At 37.4% G+C, this 16,852-nt stretch overlaps 1 protein-coding gene and 1 long non-coding RNA gene across 2 annotated transcripts in view; both read left to right on the top strand.

Annotated features, from left to right (window-relative positions):
• LOC103877975 overlaps positions 1-16,852 on the top strand; it is a 36,172-nt gene continuing 19,320 nt past the window's right edge. The window contains exons 1-2 of the long non-coding RNA XR_002517270.2: positions 1-1,395; positions 15,879-16,220. This is a non-coding gene — a long non-coding RNA (uncharacterized LOC103877975). The remainder of the gene's footprint in view (positions 1,396-15,878; positions 16,221-16,852) is intronic.
• Positions 3,325-12,295, top strand: LOC101001713 (putative olfactory receptor 10D3). Its single transcript, XM_021926679.2, has one exon. It carries the CDS (start codon positions 4,919-4,921, stop codon positions 5,855-5,857), a length of 939 nt encoding a protein of 312 aa, XP_021782371.2. The 5' UTR covers positions 3,325-4,918; the 3' UTR covers positions 5,858-12,295.

The raw sequence follows: 16,852 nt of genomic DNA, 5'->3' as shown, positions 1-16,852 counted from the left end.
AAGACTATTAATGAACACATGTATTCCTTATAGCCAGTACAGGAAATAGAATATAATCTAGACATTCTTTCTGTGTATTTCTGTTAGTCCTATCCTCCCAGAAGTTAATAGCAATCTGAATTTTTGTTAAGGAAATTTCTTTCTTTTATTTATTTGCCACCTATGTATGCATTCCCAAACAAGACATTATTTAGTTTTATTCTGGTTTTGAAATTTGTTTAAATATGCTCAAACATGACGCTTTTTTTCTTTTCAGACTTGCTTTTGAGATTCATTCACTTTGATATATATAGCTATAATTTTACCTTTTTATATATTTATTTGGTCTGTGGTTGACAGACATGTGGGTGATTTGTAATTACTGTTTTAAACATTCTTCTGCACAACACTGGGGCACCACTTCAAAAATTCCTCTAAAAAGATGTATTTAGGAGTGGACTGCCAAAGAGATTTTCAGAATGAAATGATTATGACAAATACACTGACTCCCACAGTGGATATTTCATAGCACATTCCATTCTTCAACACTTTATATTGACATCCTTCTTAACATCTGTCAATCTGATGGTATGTAAATGTATATATTGCATTGTAAAATTTTGGTCCCTGATTACTGATAAAGTTAAGCATCTTCTAATATGTTTAATGACAATTTAGGTTTCCTCCTTTGGAAAATTTATGCTATTTTTTAGTTCATTTTCTTTTGAGTATTTGGACTTTTATAAAATTGATTCATAGTGATTCTACATGTATTCTGGATACTAATCTTTTCTTGGTAAGGTGTCCTGCAAATATCTTCTCCTAGTTTGCAGTTTCTCTTTTCATTAGCTTTCAGCCATTTTTTAATAAAATCAATGACTTCCTTTAATGTGACTTACCAGAACTTTCTTTTATGACTAAAGATTATTGTGTCTTACTTAGAAATAACATATTACCTTTCATTTTTCTTTAAGTTTTTACTTTTTTTTCTCTTTTAAATCTTTAATCCTCCTGGAATTAGTTCTTGCTCATGACTGAGGTAAGAATTCAATTCCCTTCTACTTTTAAAAAACACAAGTAACCAATTGTCCCAGGATCACTTATTTAACAGTTTATCATTCCCCCACTGTCCTACAATGCCTCTCACATGGCCTCTGGTGACTCCCACCTTCTAGAATTCATGCTTTGTGTAATCACCTGCCCTGATTTAGTGACTTGGTTCTAGTGAATAGAATGTGGTTCTAGTGAGTAGAGGTGATGAAGTATCATTTCAGAGATTAGATCACAAAAGGTGGTGCCTTCCATTTGGGTTCACTGGCTCTATCTTACTGTCTCTTGACTTGGTTGCCTCAGGAGAAGCCAGCTCCCATGTTGTGACACAGCTCTGTGGATAGGGCCAGGTCTGCCAGTAGCCATGTGAGTAAGCTTAGAAACAGATCCTTCTCCAGTCAAACCTTCAGTGGAGACTGCAGCCCCAGCTCATGAGACTAACCTCATGAGAGACCCTGATCCAGAGGAACTGAGTTAAGGTGTGCCTGGATTTCTGAGCCACAAAAAGTGTGAGATAATAAATGTCTCTAAGCCACAAAAGTTTGGAGTAATTGGTTATGCAGTAAGCAACAGAAACTTATGCATATGACTCTTCATATTTTCTATTTTTAGTCAGTTTTCACAGATTAATAAGCATTTGATAAATTATTTTGACAAATCATTTGAATATCTCGGCAAATGTTGTGATATCTGTTTTCACCTGCTTAATCCATGTGCTTCTGTCATCCTTTCATTCCTCATGTTGTTTATATACGCCTTCTCACTTTTTTCAAAAATCATTTGTAAAGAAGTACCTCTATTTTCTTAGTCTTTTCAAAGAGCCTAATTTAGCATTGCTGATCTCTTTTCTTTTCGTTTTCTCTATTTTTTTAGGTTTTTACACATTTTTTGTTTTTTTTGACAACTCTGTAACTGTTGTGTTACATGAAAGAGGAATAATTTCCAGATTACAAATGTCTGGACTCTCAAAGGGCAAGGTTCTTCACTCCTTTCACAGAACAGAAGGTCAAGATTAAGGAAATTTGTCTTGTTCATGGTTGTATAGGTTATTAATTAATGTTTGTTGAGTAATACTTTGATATAACTCTGGAAAATCATCAGGAGAACTATTCCTGGTTCAGGAAAGTCAACTGTGCCAATTGACAAATGTTTGTTGGAGTCCAGGAACAGAAATTTTATTTTCATATCAAAATATTAGAAACCATAGTCTGAAAAGTAGAAGAACTGTTAGTTCACTAGGGCTGCCATAACAGAACAGAATATACTAGATGACATAAACAACAGGAATTTTTTTCTCACAGTTCTGCAGATTGTAAAATTCAAGATCAAGGTTGCAGAGGTTTTGCAGCAGGGTTTGGTTTCTGGAGCTTAGAGATGGGGCTGTCTTCTTGCTGTGTTCTCACATGGAGGGATAAAGGGAGAGAAAAAGACAGACAGAGGGAGAGAAAAAGACAGAGAAAGAGAGAGAGAGAGATCTGATGTCTCTCCTTTTACAAAGATACCAGTTCTATTGCATTAGGGCTTCACCCTTGTCTCATTTAATTTTAATCACCTTCTTAAAGGCCCTGGTTCCAATACAGTTACATGGAATGGGTGTGTTAAGAGTTTCAACATGAATTTTTGAAGGAACACAATTCAGTTCATGGCAAGAACTATGAAGAAACTGAGATTAAAGTATTTAAAATTGGATATTTTAAAAAGTCTTAGATATGTGGTTGTTAGGTTGTTATTTCTCATTCCGATGATATATCCTGAAACTGGGTAACTGGTTTCTCCATATGTCCTAAGATTGGGCTATACCATTCACCTTTTTTCTTCTTTCCCTACGTCAATCTTAGAGACAGAAAATAGAGATTTGGCTCCCTCTCGTTCCTATCCAGCACTGTCACGGGGGAAACATCATCATATTCTATTTCAGCTAGACAATTTACTCACTTTTAATTACTCCCTTTGCTCAACAACCTCCTTGAATAGGACTCATTCAGGAATGGGGTCCCAAAGGCTCCAAGGATATTTAAATTTCCATGTCGGAGAAAACAATGTAGCTGTCAGTGGCTTGGAAGATGTCTTTGCAGAAGACAGAGATTTGTTGAAACAGTGGTTAAAGATGACTGAGATTCGACCTTTATAAGCAATTTGGTTAATCCGAGAATGATTATCGATCTTACGGAAAGAGATAACGGCGATTTGTTTTTTCTTTCCTTTCCTTTTCCTTTGATCCAGTTCACTTTTGGTGAGACGATCTGTCTGATTCACAACGTCCACCTCCCAGGTTCAAGCAATTCTCCTGCCTCAGCCTCTGGAGTAGCTGAAATTACAGGGGCCTTCACCTCTTTTTTCACTCCTCTTTTATGCTTTGTGTATCCAATGGAGAGGAAAATTTGGAGTCCTCAGTTTACAAAGTGTTCTCAGAGTTCAGGATGAACAGAGCGTGGAGCTACTAGCCAGATGAATAGATGTCATTTGCTTGGTTTATCTTTGAGCCCATTGTCCTGGCCCATCAGCTCACAAACCCCATTCTTATTATTTCACTTTATAATCAGGAATTTGGACTTGATTTTATATTACTAAAGTAACAGAAACTCTAAATAAGCCTACATTTGGATACCTTCATTTGATTCTTTCTTTGATATAGGACAGCCAGGACATTTTTGGAAGCAGTATAGATTATACGTAGCACTTGCCTTGGGTCTGATTGCCTTTTGGAACGTAGTGCAGAGCATCTTCTGGAGTGCAGGTGACATGACTGTAAACAGAGAAATTCTAAATATACAGGAAATGGGCAAAAGAGAAACAGGTAGATGATCAAGTTGCTTTAGAAGACTGAGGAGAAATTACTGTCTGATAGTACCACACAAATCCTTGCACAGGAGGAATGATATCCAATTCTTGCTGGGCATTGAGTGAGTTATCTTATTTCCTTCATCAAACATTTATTGAAAAATTACTCTGCCAGGCACTGTTCTTTGCACTGAGAATATAATTGTAAACACACAAAAAATTTACTCTCCTAGATGTTATATTTGTGTGTTTGTGGGGAGGTAACTGGAAACATATTGGTTTTCCATTGCTTACTAAGGAGGAGGAGGAAGAACATTTCGAGAGCCTGGTGATGTACAGAGGAAAAACATGGCTAATACTGGGAAAAGATTTGACAAAGCCAGTAATGCCATGATCTATCACAGATGGATCCATTCAGATCCAGGGGAAAGACTGATGTTTAAAAAGAAAAAAAAAGAATGTAGATGCCTAGTTCCAGCATGAACTAACTGCCTCAATTTGGGAAAGTCACCTAGCCATCCTACTGCTCAAAAGTAATCTTTTCTGTAGACCTCCTCAAAGAGTGACTGCCAGGATTAAATGAACGGAGATTATGTTGTATAAGTGTTTTGAACTGCAAAGCAGTGATCAACCTTTATGATTCCCTTAAAAACATAGACATAAAATCTAATGTCGTTAATAATGTCTCACAACTATGATGATTCTTGAATTGTGGTTCATATCTCCAGTGACATAAAAAAAGCCCTCAAATAATCTTGACATTTCATATCCTTCTACCCTGGAAGGAGGAGCATGTGTTTGAATGGATCCTGCCCTCCTTTTAAAAATATTTGCTCTTACATTGTAAGAATATTGTTTTAATAATGGGCGTTTGTATTTCAAGTAAGTATAACAAAAATATTTGCTACAGAAACTTAGTTGGCTATGGCGGTTACATTCCAAGGATCATGCCTTGTAACTTGAATCACAAGCCTTTCCATAACTTAGAAGCAAATCAAGTCACTTAATTGACTAGTTTTATTTCTCCAGTATGTTCACTTGATTGACAGCAAGCCAAGATATTCTTCCATGTCCTCAGCCTCCTCTTTCTTCTCTAGGACTGGCTTCCATGGAGGTGAAGAACTGCTCCATAGTGACAGAGTTCATCCTTTTGGGAATCCCACACACAGAGGGGCTGGAGATGGTACTTTTTGTCTTATTCCTGCCCTTCTATGCCTGCACTCTACTGGGAAATGTGTCTATCCTTGTTGCTGTTATGTTTTCTGCTCGCCTTCACACACCTATGTATTTCTTCCTGGGAAACTTGTCTGTGTTTGACATGGGTTTCTCCTCAGTGACTTGTCCCAAAATGCTGCTCTACCTTATGGGGCTGAGCCGACTCATCTCCTACAAAGACTGTGTCTGCCAGCTCTTCTTCTTCCACTTCCTGGGGAGCATTGAGTGCTTCTTGTATGCAGTGATGGCTTATGACCGCTTCACTGCCATCTGTTATCCTCTGCGATACACAGTCATCATGAACCCAAGAATCTGTGTGGCCCTGGCTGTGGGCACGTGGCTGTTAGGGTGCATTCATTCTAGTATCTTGACCTCCCTCACCTTTGCCTTACCATACTGTGGTTCCAATGAAGTGGATCACTTCTTCTGTGACATTCCAGCACTCTTGCCCTTGGCCTGTGCTGACACATCCTTTGCCCAGAGGGTGAGCTTCACCAATGTTGGCCTCATATCTCTTGTCTGCTTTCTCCTAATTCTTTTATCCTACACTAGAATCACAATTTCTATCTTAAGTATTCGTACAACTGAGGGCCGTCGCCGTGCCTTCTCCACCTGCAGCGCTCACCTCATTGCCATCCTCTGTGCCTATGGGCCCATCATCACTGTCTACCTGCAGCCCACACCCAACCCCGTGCTGGGAACCGTGGTGCAAATTCTGATGAATCTGGTAGGACCAATGCTGAACCCTTTGATCTATACCTTGAGGAATGAGGAAGTAAAAACAGCCCTGAAAACAATATTGCACAAGACAGGCCATGTTCCTGAGAGTTAGTAAGAGCAGATAAATGGGTGCATGGCTCTGGAAATCCTTCTGCTTTGACATGGATATTTCATTCTGGAATCTTCATATGTGACAATGACTTGGAATTTTCAGCACTGTGCTGAATGATATGGACCACTGTGCTATAATACATTATCTTTTACATATTTTATTTTATCAACTAGGTTCTGCCTCTTCACCTCTCTTCAAAGTCATATAGTCTTGGTTATTGTTACTTTGCCTTCCTTCTATAGAGAATTGCCTGTCCCTGAAAGGAAGATATTTTCCATTGTGCCATTTTTTTTTTTGCACCACTTTTCTCAATTGACTCCCCTCATACTGTTTATGAGACAAACCTATAGGGAAAGGCAATAAAAAGAAGAAAAGAGATTTTAAACAACTGATTGAGAGAATAATATAATTTAAAAAACATATTAACAGACTACAGACTAGAGTCAAGATGCAGTGTTTTTTTGTTTTTTGTTTTTTGTTTTTTTTTTTCCTCCTCAAATGTCTGTAAAGGGAATAACTTAGAATTTGTCAGCAAGGATGTTTTCATCCCATGTCTGACCCCATGCCTGATTAGTCTGCCTAAAGATTTTTAGGCAGATTGGGTTAGCCCCACTGCCTAAGGAAAGTAAAAAAACATTGTGTCTAGTATACTAGACTTGGGTCTGTTTCCATCTTGCTACCAGCTATTAGTGTGGTAACAATTTAGTAGCTTTATCCGGTCAGGCTGATGGCTTGGGCCAAATGGCTTTCCAAGCCTGATTCAAGGAGACCCGAGACTCCAGTGAATTTATCCTGAGGTTTCCTTGTTAAATATAGTTAGTGAGAACTTCCTGTTATACTTATCACATGTCTTAGATTTCTAGGTAAGATTCCACTGGAAAAAGTTTGCAAGTTTCTGGACTTGTAGATCTCTGCGGTACGTTGTAAGATTAAAAAGCATGATGTATATCTTTTTTCTACCCATAACTTTAAAGGTGTTTCTACCTTTTCTTTAACACCTGAACCTCACCCTTACCTCTTGTGTATTCATTGGGCTTGCTAGACTTGGTAAAGCTCTAAGCATCATTTCGTTTCCTGCCAAATAATTCTGCTCTTCCAAAAAAAATTGTAAAGAAAATATGTATACTTGCATTTGGCCTCATGCAATCTCCTCATTTTTTGATGTGCATCAAAGTTATCTACCTTGGCTCAAAAACAGCTACACAGATGCTTTGTGGAGCCACTGATTAGATGTGAAATCCCATAGAAGACAGAGACACTCAGCATTTTCCTGGATTCATAGTACTAACCACTTAGGGTACACATAATTTTACCTCTTTACCCCTCTAACCAAAATACAAGCACCATGTCATTAAAATTCCAACTAGAAAGCTTCCCAATCCACTGTGATGTAATTAAAATAAATTCAGCTTCATATTCTCCTTTTACTCATTTTCAAAAACTCCTAAACATAACACTCGAATTGTAAAGTCTCTTTCCAGAATTCTCTGTATCCTTGGAACTGTCAAGTTTATAATTGCCTTAGTAGCCTCTTCACTCATTTGTGCCTCAAATTTCTGTCTTCAGTTCAGTAGTATGAAGATTGTCATTTATAGAGCCCTAATTATTTGTCATATATTATTATAAATGCTCTATAAAACTATCTCATTTAATCTTCAAAACAATCTTTGATATTTGTGCTATTCTTCCCATTTTACTGTGAGAGGCCCAGGATATGAATGCAAGGCTTTTACACTTAAACACGAAGAAACTCCTTCCAAAATGCTTAGAAATCTTTCCAACCAAGAAGAGAGAAGAAACCAAGAGGGAGCACTTGACTTCATCCATGCCAGCCCAGGAAGCACATCACATCCAAGATAAAGATATTTTCTCCCACTCTTATGAAGAAAACGGTAACCAAGGGAGTCAATGGTGGGCTTAACTCCAGAATGTAGATGGTGGAGGCCTCAAGTGGGCAAGGCATCTCACTGTGGCAAAGGCCAGGGTGAGAAACGATTGGGCATACCAAGAGGCACACGGCAACAGAGACTCAAAAAAGAAGGACCACGCAGAAATCAGAAGCGCCATATCTTCATGTCTTCTTCCAGTAAAAAACAGACACGAGTCATAGATGAAGGCACTGGAATCTTTGTATCACTGCGGATTGCTGGAAGGAGGAGAGACGACTGAGGATACAAAAATTGGCAAGAACTTGAAAGAAAGCTCTATCCCCAAACACCCACCGTATGCCTTCTTCTGTCACCTGTGCTCCACCCCTCTCGTTAGGAAGTTTCCTGACCAATGTAAGGAGATGGCTGTTGATTTTCAGTTATTGATTTCTCACCCGATCTGGGCAATGATCCTTGATCCAGCAGCTCACAATCCTCCCTCTGAGCCCCAATATTGATTTGCATTTAGCTTGTTGAATCCGCTTTCTTTGGATTCATAGAACATCTCAAAAGCCCTGTTATTGGCCAAGGGAAAATCTGACAGAAGATCTCAGAGCCCCTCCCTGGCCCCAAAATGGTTTCAGATGTAACTCAACATTCCAGAGGAATGGTAGTAATGGAACTACGTTTTCCCTTTTCTCTGGTATATACGTTTCTTATTAACATTATAAGACAAAGTGAACAGATAAAGACAAAACATCACATCCATTTTTAAAGGAATGCTGATCCACCATTAGAAAATCTATTTCCTATTACTGATTTAACTAAATCTGATTTTAACCACAATTTACGTAACTGTTTTGATTCCATTCTCAAATGTATAATCCTTTGAGATTTTAGTTATTTTTAAAGCTTCTTAGTAATGAATCATTAATTAGTAGCTTGCTATTACCAGAGTTAAAACACCTATTTACCATAGTTCTTCCAATATACTCTAAAGCTGTACTTCCTGTACAAACCTGTTTGGGGTCATTCACAGTCACAGCAGAAAAGCTCTTGTATGTTCTCTGCTGTTCTAACTTGCTTAACAGAGACTATGGGGTAGCATTCTATGCTTTAATTTCTCTGTCCTCCTCCTTTCTTAATTAGAAGCAACGTTTTCCATGACAGTGGATATTTTTTTCTTTTCAGTTGAGCTGTTCACTTTAGAAAATAAATAATTAGTTTGACAAAGAAAAGCCAAGTCTAGCATCTCCAAGGGTTTCTCCCATCCCTTCTGCTCCCAAACAGTCTGAAAGTAAAAACAACTTTTATTTCAGGTATATTTACATCTTGAACAAAACAAACCATTTACAAGATGTGTTTATTCACTTTATTCAAGAATTCCTTCTCTGAACCCTCAGTTTGGGAGGCCCGGGGGCACCTGAGGCACAACAGTCTATGATGGGAGCAACACAGTGCCCAACATTCCCTAAAGAGGATCCAGACCCGGGAGCTTGCTAACATTCTCACTATGGAGAGGAGCTCAACATGCACACAGCAGGTCAACCTGAACATTTCCATGAAGGAGGCCACTCTGTCATGGTGGTTAGAGCACTGGTTTCAAAATATATTTTTATCCCTGAAATTCTGCCATTAAAGAACGAATTTCCCCTCAAATCCCACCTTCTCCTTTCAAAAGCAAATTTCCTGGGAAGTAATAGAAATGAGATAATATCTAGCTCAAGAAAGATATTTATGATTGGTAGGAGAAGTAAGAAGGCAGACAAGCAAGTACATATAAATGTTTTTCTCTACATCGATTTGGCCAAAGATCAGCACTGATATTCTCAAATCTCTTTCCCATAGGCGTCCCAGAGAAGTAATTCAGTCGGTATTTATTAAATTCCTGTTTTGCAGCAGATACTATTGTTATGCTAACTTGATAAAGATGGACAAGATCCCTGCCCTGAAGGAGTCCACCATCTGTTTTTAGAATCATACAGAATAGATGGTCCATAATAAAATGTGATGATAACAGCAGGATACGCTTTCCTAGGGCTTACCATGTGTTAGGTATTCTCAAGCACTTTACCTACATTAACTCATGCGGTCCTCACCATAATCCTATTATCTCATTTTATACAAGAGAAAACTGAGAGACAGAGAAATTAAGAAATGTTTCCAGCTAGTAAGTAACTAAGTTGGATGTCTTGCAGACTGTCTCTGACAAAGCAGGAACACCGTCATCTTGGACAAACACCACCATTTTAAGTTCCAGCTCCCTTTCTAACCTCATGCATTTCAAAGAAATCACTTCTCTTCTAACAACAAGTAGCCAGAAAAGAGTCGACACTAAAACACAGATAAGACAGCTTGAGCACAGAGAGAGGGGGGAAAGTCTCTTGGGTAACCACCAAACTTACACTCATACAATGGGTCCCAGTAAAACAGTGGGCCCTAATAAGCACATTCCTTTCTCTTTAGGTGCACTAAGATAGGTAAGCTAAAAACAGACTCTGGGGGTACGTCTGCAGCTGCAGGAAGATGTACAGGAACGGACACAAAAACTGTCCCTCCCAGATAAGCAAGACAAAGAGACATAGAAACATTCTGAGCCTGTGATAAGCTCTCCCACCCCAAACCCTTGAATACTCTTAGTCCATAAGAGAGAGTGCTCCTGACTTAACTTGGCCAGAAGCCCCTCTCAAGTTTATTCTCCAAAATAAACCTGTCTTTGACTGTTGAGCTGCTTTTAGTGTTTCCTTCCCCCTTCTTCAACTCTTACAGTCTCCAGTGATCTTCCTTTTAATAATTTCATTACAACATCAGCATCATAAATTCAGAGAAGCAATGAGAACATGGAAAAGTGACCAATTATTTCTACCAAGGCTGTTTGGGAAGGCTTTGCAGGAAAGGTGGGATGTGAGCCGGGCTATGAGGGATGCATGGAGGGGAGAGTGAATAAACATCAGACAGAGGGTGAGAAAGTGCAGAATCAGAAGGAAGGGAACATCTTGTGGAAGCATGGGCATGTACCAAGCACACTATTTCCAGGGAGAACTATATTAGTATAATAAAAGAAGATTGGAGGTGGAAGTGAAAGACAGAAGAAAGAAAATAGGGAGAGAGAAGGAGATGGTAGAAAGTAGCCTAATCATGAATGGGTTTCTTATCATGAAGTGCCCTTTGTAGAAAAGGCCATATATTCAGATTTGCCAGGAGAGTTTATACATGATTTTTAATAGTGTTCACACTCCTAAAAGTGTTCTGATGTGTAAAATAAATTATGTGGACATGCTACTTCTCTATGAAGCTAAGGAGAACTTGGCAATGAAGATTCAATAAAAGTGTGGAGGCTGATTATGACTTAGCTCAGCTGAGAGCATTTGCAAATCCAGCCAGTGCCAAGAATAGAGTGGGCAGAGCACTCCACCAACAGAATGGAGAGAAATCTGCTATCTTCTACTCCTGTGGGAAGTACCTAACACTTAACACCCACTGACCTCTGCACCATCAGATGTAGGTTGTACTAGCTCAGTCACTTACCACCAAGGACTCTTTCTCCTGCATTATTGGATCTCATGCAGCAACCTCATGGCAGGACTAAGACGGGATCAGAACTCTAGTTTCTCTGCCCTGCATTCTGTGAATTATACCATTTAAACTTTTGCAAATGTGAGTGAATCATGTTATATTTTGTTACATACTATTTGTTATATGTGTAAGATCATACATAACATGGCCTCTTAATTTTCCAAACTTAAATGAATCATGCTAAGCCCCTGTGCATGCTAACCTATGTATGTATTAGTGATAGTAGACACTGAAGGATAAGCCACAGGAAAATCAAGCATCTCTTTTAAAACACATTCCCAACTCATGATAATCCCCACGGATGATCACATAAAGAGATGGTCAGTTTTATCGAGTGGAAAGTCTCATAGTCAACAAGATGTGGTTGACACTTAAACACTCATAAGACACATGACACTGAAAATCTCAAAGTCATCTGCTCACAGATCCAATGATCATTATCACAGAGCTTCTTTAAACTAACAAACCTCTCCCATCAGTGGTCTGAATCCTCAGATCTACTGGTTTATTTCCCAGTCCACTCTGTCAAAATTGTTCTTTCTAGCATCCTCCAAATAAATAAACACGAAGGCCCTTTCTTCCTAGACTCCATGACACCGCCCAGTGATGGCTGCTCTCCACCTCTTTCATCAGATCTGTTCTGTAGCTTTGCTTACTTCTATGGGAAGTTTGCTCAGTACTTCAGGACTTGATCCTTCCCCCAAAACTTCATCTAATGAAATTATTTACTTCATGATTCTTAGTTGTGACCCATACACTGTTCATTTCTCCTTGAGCTCATGGGCAGAGTCTCTGGAAAAATCTTAGATATTATGAAGAAAAATACCTGGATCTAAGTTTGCTTCGTTATGGGGAAAATTATGAGAGTAATTCTACTTACCTCATGGAACTGTTGTGAAAATTACATAAGAAAATATCGTATCATCAACAAGTGAATAAAGAAAAGGTTATACATATGTGTATATATATACACACACACACCATGGAATGATGTATATATAATGTACACCATTGTTTATACACAATGGAATATTTTATATATATAATGAAATATGACTCAGTCCGATAAAAAGAAATGAAATAATGGCATTTGCAGTAACCTGGATGGAACTGGAGACTATTATTCTAAGTGAAGTGACTCAGGAATGGAAAACCAAACATCACATGTTCTCACTCATATGTGGGAGCTAAGCTATCAGGATGCAAAGGCATAAGAACAATAAATTGGACTTTGGGGACTCAGGGTAGGGGGTGGTGACGGATAAAAGACTACACACTGGATATAGTGTACACTGCTCGGGTAATGGGTGCACCAAAATCTCAGAAATCACCACTAAAGAACTTACTCATGTAACCAACCACCACCTGTTCTCCAAAAACCTATTGAAATAAAAAAGTTAACAATTTTAAAAAGAAAGCAAACAAACGTAAGATTTTGAAATGTCTTATCATTTTAAAAAATAATAAAGTAAAAGGCAATACAACTATTCAAACAATTATGTAAATAAATTATGTTTTGCATTTAAAGAGAGATGGAGAGAAACAGGGAAATAGAATTTCTCAAAGGAGGAAGTCTTTATACATAACAGATTCACTGAGATTAAGCTCTCTTTTGAGTATAGCTCAAGAGTGGAAGGCCCTGACTAGTTAGGTTTTGTTCTGGTCCCGCCACCTTAAATAATTAATCCAGGTTGAGAGTAGTCAACCATGTTCCTCAATAGGGCATTTAAATGCATTTTTCTTTTAAATTTTAAACCACAGTTATCTAGTTACAAATATTTCTGAAAAGAACTAACCTAATTGTTTATATTTTTCAGTCATGATTTCATTTCTATAGTTTCACTTTGTTTTTTTTACCTGCTGCCAGTTTTGCTATATAAGACATTGACAAAATCATTTTGCTGTCTTGCTAAAAATTTCTTTGGTACGTTTCCATTTCCTATTGATGTCAAGGTTGATTATATTGAGTTTAACATTCGAAGCTTTTTAACATCTGGTTCCGATCTCTGTCACCAATTTTCTTCCTATTTCTCTTTTGTTCTTGACTTCTCCACAGGCCAACTCAAACTCCTTTGTAATTTTTCAAACCAATGCTAACAACATGGTCTGGATTCTCCAGTACAGTCCTAAACTATTCTATTGCCATGTTAGGCCATGTTTCTCACATTGCACTCGATTGTGGATCCTGAATTTTGGTGCATTTCTCACATATTCCCTGCTTTCAGTGACCCCGAGTCCTAGTCTTCATGTGTCCTCTGCTTGGGATGTCAGTTTCATTGTTCTCCACAGGACCAAATTATTCTCATTTTTCAGGACACCATCCAACATTGTTTTCCTGCCAAAACTTTCCTTAATGCTCCAAGCTAAAAGAAACGTTTCACCTTTGAAATCTCATCTTCTTTGGAAGCACATGTATTCTTGACAAACACCACTCATCTGAGAAAAACAGCGTGAGTGAAGTGAAATAGGATGACCCAAGTTTTTAACTAAACAGAATACAAAGATCTAGAAATTTATATGAAATAATAAGACCAGAATCAACCTTACAGCAGTAGATCTGATGTTCAGTTTCAGCAAGTTTGTCATGAGGGTTTGAAGAACACTCACAAACATGTATGATGCCATGAAAACTCAAGATATTTATTGCTAACTGATCCATAGTGGTTGTGACAACCGGGGAACAAAAGGTCACCACTAAGACAATATATACTCAATATGCCTCAACTGTATGCTTCCTTTCAGAGAACAGTAATCTTTGATAATTTTTCTTATAGTTCTAGTTATAGCTGTGTATTTAGATAAAAGGGATTAATTAACATATAGCACATGCTAGATTTTAGAATTGTACATTGTAAATTTGTAATGAATCTGAGGATATGAATTTACCACTCCTGGTCATAAGAATGTTTCCTTGTTTTGATTCTTAGTAACCTAGGAGCTGGAAACCTTGGAATTTCTGTTTGACGGATATGCCAGTAATAGGATTTAATCCCTTCCCTCTTTGGAGTCTCAGGTTCCTGTAATATGAGGAAAGGGTGGCCTCACTGGGCTCCGTGCCTCTGGGCAAACTCTCTATCACAATTTGGGAATGTTAAGCGCACAACCTACCAAATTGAAAGCAAGTCACTGGGCACAATCTCCATTGCAAGTCCTGGAGGGTGGAAGGGAGGTCTCATCAAGAATGAGGAACTTGCTTTTGTCCTCTCCTTGCCTTTTTGGCTATGATCCAAAAGAAAGACATGCCGGCTCTCCTAGGATCTTCAAATCATCCCTGGTTCTTCTGATCTTTTCCCCGGTATCTGTCCCTGCACCAATATGACAGCCATGGTCCATATCTCCTATTTAGTCTATATTAGTTTTACAGATAGGATTCTGGTGGCATATTAGATATGTGATGCAGTCTAAGAAGTCAGTAACTGGACAATAAATTGTGCCAGCCTGGACACCACATGATAATCAGTATTCTGCCAACTGTGCTCTATCGCCCCCTGATGGACATAGGATCATCTCCAACCTTAGCACAGAATGACCAATTCTCCTTGGCTTTAGGGGTAATCATGATGTGTGCTTTTGGAAGGGCAGGGACAGAGGAGGAAATTTGTTTTACAAGTTCATTGGTAATTTGGAAGAAATGACAAGCTCTGCATAGATATTTATACACAGAGTAGATCTGATCATGTTAATTCCCATGCTTTAAAATCTTTCATGTCTCCCCACTAACTTTAGAGTAAAATCTACTCTAATACATACAATGATTTTTATAATCTGTTTGTATCTCAATACCCAGCCTCATAGCCTTGTCTATTTTCCCCATCAGGCCTTATACTCTACACTCACTAAATTATTTGTCATTTTTCCAAAACTAACTATATCAAACTTTGATACATTTGGATAGGCTGTTTCCACTCTCTGCGATGCAACTGATTGTTTTTTAAAATTTATTGAAATTCTCCTGCAAAGAGTCTGACCTGATACAGGTGGGAAGACATAGGCTATGCTTCCTCTGTATTCTAATTTTAGATGATAAATACCGTAATATTTCACCTTATATTACATTGCACTTTCTAGGCTGTGTTTCTGATTTCTATATGCTATACTTCATATATGCTGCAGGGACTCAATTAAAAGAAGATAAACTATACATACATTATCAAATAATGGAGAAGAGCTCATTTATACTTCAAAATATAAAACATATTCCAAAATATAAAAATTTTCAAACAATAGTGCACAAAATTACATGTAGGTTTAAAATTGAATCGAACATGTAGAAACATATCAACATGATCATTTCAAACATATAATAAAATAAATTACAATTAATGCAAAAGAAAACTGAACTAATAAATACAGATCTTTAATGTGACTATTCATTTTGAAAAATATAGTATACAATGTGATGTGATGATACCATTTTATATCTACTGAATAAGCAAACTAATATTAAATAGTAAATAATCAAACCATGTATTAACAAAGCTACAGAAACCCCACAACATTTTGACACTACTGGTAGCATTTATTGATTTATGTGTTAATTCCAGGAGTATTTATTTTCTATTCTATGTTTTGTATAGTGACAGGAGTTGAATTTACAAGTCCAACAAGGCATTTGTCCTACCCTGAAGGTGATGATTGCAGCAATATATGAACACGCAGGATTTTGACAGCACTTAAGAGGAATATCTGTCTCAAAATGGGGAAAGATGTGAGGAAAAAAAAAAACATGCAGTGAGTGAAGAAACATTAAATTAAATTTTATAACAGATAATAAAAGTCAGGTCTGTAAAAAAAATCGTGGAAGAAGAAAAAGAGCAGGATTTGTGAAAGTACAAAGGAATAAAGCAGCATGATTCATTCAGAAGTTTAAAACACATTGGTGACACCTTTTAGAAAAGAAACTTTTAAATACAAGTAAGGTAAGTTTATATGTTGATATACTTTGGCCCTATGAGTCTAAAATTGAGAAATTATTCTAAAGGAAAAATATAAGTAGCACCAATTCATTTCAAATAGCAAGAACAATGATATTTAAATATTCAGATATGGATAACATTACGTAAAATATAATATGTTGACTTATTAAATTTTATATGGTCCCCATTATTATTGACTATCAAAATTATGTAGCAACATGGAAAAAGGGTTATAGAATAATGTAAGTTAAAATAACAAAACAGTACATTTCTTGTACTAGGTCTTAAAGATAGTCTCTTGTATTCTTTTCTAGAAGTTTTATAGCTTAATTTTGTCTGTTTGTATGTATGACCCATATCAAATTAATTTTTGTTCATGGTCTGGAGTAAAGACTAATGTTCATTTTTGTCCCCAAGTGAATATTCAGTTGTTTCAACGTAATTTGTTTAAGAGACATCTTTTCCTACTGAGTTGCTATGAGGTTTCAGTCGAAGAATAATGGGTGGCTCTACTTTGGACTTTCTCTTCTATTTCTTTGATCTGTCCATTCTTATGTCAATTTCACATTGCATTGATTATGGCAATTTTACAGATAATCTTTTTCTCTTTTGTTGGTTTAAAAACATTTTATGTT

This window comes from Papio anubis, chromosome 12, assembly GCF_008728515.1.
Source record: "Papio anubis isolate 15944 chromosome 12, Panubis1.0, whole genome shotgun sequence".
In the NCBI taxonomy this organism is placed as follows: Eukaryota; Metazoa; Chordata; class Mammalia; order Primates; family Cercopithecidae; genus Papio; species Papio anubis.
This window is presented reverse-complemented; position numbering and strand designations above follow the sequence as displayed.

Bases quoted from the DNA above. Each gene is read 5' to 3' on its own strand.
- LOC101001713 (XM_021926679.2), top strand. From the start codon at position 4,919: ATGGAGGTGAAGAACTGCTCCATAGTGACAGAGTTCATCCTTTTGGGA.